This window comes from Sphaeroforma arctica, assembly GCF_001186125.1.
Source record: "Sphaeroforma arctica JP610 unplaced genomic scaffold supercont1.174, whole genome shotgun sequence".
Taxonomy (NCBI): domain Eukaryota; class Ichthyosporea; order Ichthyophonida; genus Sphaeroforma; species Sphaeroforma arctica.
The window spans coordinates 121135-125036 of record NW_014040384.1 but is presented as its reverse complement, the minus strand read 5'-3'; the positions used below and the strand labels follow the sequence as shown (position 1 = coordinate 125036).

The 3902-nt window shown below is 39.4% G+C and overlaps 1 protein-coding gene across 1 annotated transcript; it reads left to right on the top strand.

Moving 5' to 3' along the window:
- Nucleotides 1-628: 628 nt before the first annotated feature.
- On the top strand, nt 629-2374 carry SARC_03437 (hypothetical protein; the record flags this gene model as incomplete). Its single annotated transcript, XM_014302784.1, has 3 exons — nt 629-686; nt 1603-1730; nt 2237-2374. The coding sequence occupies 3 exons, from the start codon at nt 629-631 to the stop codon at nt 2372-2374; spliced, it is 324 nt and encodes a 107-aa protein (XP_014158259.1).
- Nucleotides 2375-3902: the final 1528 nt, after the last annotated feature.

The following is a 3902-nucleotide window of genomic DNA, read 5'->3' as shown; positions in this document are numbered from 1 at the left end:
ATATGTATATATATTTATATACACATATATGTGTTTATCGATCTCGTAGACTATTACCTGTCCTGATTCTGCGCCTTGAATGTAGATTTTATATACATATGTTATATACATATGCGAGCATATTAAAATATATTCATCGTGTAACTACAACACTTGATATATATCTGACTTATATACAGGCTTGTAACTTTTTTGTATACTTCCAAGTTGTTTTTCTCGTTTAGGTTGTCTCATCTCGATCAAATATGACGTGAGAACTGATACCTTTCCAACGCTTTCACTTTTTTGGGTATCTCGGACCTCATGATATACGTGAACGGCACGTCAAGACACTTTTTTATACTAAATCGTTCAAAATTTGGCAATCTCCCGGAATATATGAGCCCCTAATCCTGGTGTATTCTGTGCCTGCTGATACGACATACGATAATACTCCGACAGTTTAGCAATGCAGCTATTACACACACTACCTTTGTATACCCATTTAGACAACGAGACCTACCCACAGTCGGAATAGCGTCTAACCAATTCATATATTGATTCCTATCGATTTGCGCGAACGTCTTTGAAGAATGAACTCCGCCACTTGATGTCAGAAGGATTGGATTTCGATAGTGCCCGGTTACAGATGAACTTAGAAAGAATGCAGTCCGCTGGAATTGACCCGTCGACTGGGTTACCTATGGGTAAGTTAAGAGCCCTCAGTGTAAATCCTGACGGATTGAGACGTTGCTTATCAGCAATATGTATTATTTTATCACATAGGAGTACCAGTCTTGTAATATCACTCGTTTAGCGGAATTGACTTCTCTGGAGTAGACACCTTTTTTCCTGAATGTATACTCAAGCTTAGTTACAGACTAGCGCGCGGGCAACCCAATTACTTATTTACATATAAACGCGATCACTCGTGCATAAGTCACGTATTTCATTAAAGGTACGATTAAAGTTAATTGAAGTTACGATTTATAGTTCCCAGTTTTTACGTCTATGGTCTCAAGCCTGCGCTTAAAATTGAATTATTAGACTCACAAACACATCCAACGTTTAAATTCTCACCCCAATATGCTCAGATGCAAGAAAAGACAGTAGCTCGTAGTAGCATCCCGTGCAACGTGTTAAATGATTGGGCCATCAAACTGCTGTCTTGTTTAATTGCTTTGTAATCAGATTCTCGTAGGGTCAACGTCTATCAATAATCGACAGTAGCACACTAACGCATGCTCCTGACTGTATATATTCTCCACAATGGTTTATTGACTCTTAGATACATCTGTGCTTTGTCTGAGATTTCGTCTGCATGAACAGAGGCACACTAAATTGAGATTAAATATTTGAAACCCCAATAACACAACCGATTGTATTTTAAACTGTTGATATGTACCAGATTGTCTCTCGTTTTGCGTTCAGATTTTGAAAAGCAGCACCACACCCACTCGTATACATTTGTTTGTTCACGAACAAGGGGCTATCAAGTATATACCTATGTGGTTAGCAATCAAGAATACCATCACATAAATTCTTATCTGATGATGCAATTCCCCAGGACTACAGCGTTTAAGCAGGACCCTATCATTAAGTCGCATTTTCAATCCGTCGCAGATTCTCGCGCAGTTACGTTTGAATCCCTGAGGAACACCAATAACAACATACAACAGTCCAGCAGGCGGGGCGGTGATATACTGCGAAGGTCGGACAACTGGAAAAAGAAGTTCATGGCGATTGCAAATGTATGTAAAGTGGTATGTCAGATATATATGGCCTTAACTCAAAAACCAGTATGTGATTGTTCAACCGCCGTAGGATGGTAGTGTAGGTATAAACCACGAATGACGAGTTCTGCATGAGTAAGTGCGGCACCGATGGTTTAATGCTGTATGCGATAGAATAGCGACCTGTCAAGCATTAAGTCGGTGTTTGTAATATGTTGTGTTTGACGCACACAAGGCTTCGGATAATGAACCGTGTATTAGTACTTGTTTCCACAATCGCCTCTCGCAACGCTGCACACGCTCTGTTCAGTATATGTATATGTACCCAATGCCAAGTGCCCAGTGAAGCCCTGCGATTAATGCTATCGTTGTGCGACTTTATATTTCTCCTCCGCGTCTTGCACATCCTCCTGCCTAAGAACTCATGCCGGATTTATACTTGGATATTCTATGCATTGCTTCGCAAATTAGTCATGGTATATGGATGTCATTGTACTGATTAGTTTAAACTTTATTTGCTGCAGCGGATCGGTCTGTCGCCGCAGAAACTCGTGGCCGTGACAGTAGTAACGCTGGTGCTCTACTTCCTATTACGGCATACTGACTTAATTTTCCCCGACTATGTGGATGACACTGGTATCCTGAATAATACTGAGGAATAAAGTCAAGAAATCTTACTTTTAAAAAATTGCATCCTCATTCATCTCAGTCACAACGCCGTGTCGAAGCAAAATTGAATCTTGTACATAGTGCAAACATGTGTCGTCGACAGTAGACACGAGTTAAATAAATAAATATTTCGAACAGGAGGCCAGGACTGATGAGAGCACTCACTCCCCTCCCTAATTTACCAGAAAGTTCAAAAGTTAAAAATACATTCGTGAAATATCAAATTTGAAATATGTATGTAAATACGTCAAAGTTTATAGTTCAAACCGTTTATATTTGGGTTTTTTCCAAAAACAAAATCCTAAAAAAGAAAACTGGAACTGTTTTTATCATTATAAATAATTTAGAACTTTAGAATGCTATGCTGGAACACATATTTTTATTTTTTAAAATACTGGAACACCGGGCTGGAACGTATTCTTTTAAACCCCCCCCCCCCGTATTCTTTAATTGTATAATTTAGGGGGCTATGCTCATATTTTATATTTAGCCCTCTAAATTGAACAAATGCTTTAGTGGTATTTTTTTATTAATAAACAAGCAAATAAAAAATTATGTAAAAATTAAAAAGGCATGGCAGATGTGATTGATAAGAAATCTTCCGCTGACCAATCAAAAACCGTGTAAAGTTTGTAGCTAGATTTCTTTGACAGGAATTGATGAGCACCGCGTCACCTCGCAATACGCAGGCTCGCAGACACTCGGACTCAGAATCTCAGCAGACTTTAAAGTGGATTGTACCGTGAGTTGTTAGTTTGGGAATACGTAATTACAACACGTATCGCCCTGGACACCTCTTAACTTGCAGATACAACCTATTGTACTCAAAGATACGTAAGGGTACGTCAACGGATATAGGCACAGTACAAACGATAGCGATATGCCTACAGATCCACGACAACTAATACTTTTGGCAGCTTACAGTACAATATAATACGCAAATACTACGTTGATAGGGTGCTGCAACTACGCATTGCAAAGAAATCAAGCATCATGAGTCTACTAGATAGAAATCAGTCGAGTGAGCTCAGTATACAGAGGCAGTCGTCCGAAGGAACAGTCATCGAAGGCACAGAGCAGCTGAGTGCATGCAGCGGCGAGTTCGCTAATAGCGAAAAAGATGCAGACACCGTCGGAGGATTGGAGAGAAGTGCTTCAAGACGGTATGTGTATGCTGAAGGGGGAGATTTACACTTGATAGATATGCTATTACGCACTATTTAGGAAATTACCATGTTGTGTTTGATAAAAATATAGAGAGCAAAACTAACTTTGTACATGCGTTATATATATGTGATCCCGCGCATAAATTGATAGTCTCATTATGATACAAACAGAGGCAGATGTAAAGATGCGCACAAATTCACTAAAACATATGAGTAAATGATGAGTTCGTATCAAGGTTGCGGACGGAGTATGCTCGTGTCTATATATATATATATATATGTACACACACACACACACACACACACACACACACACACACACACACCCATACACACACACACACAAACACACATA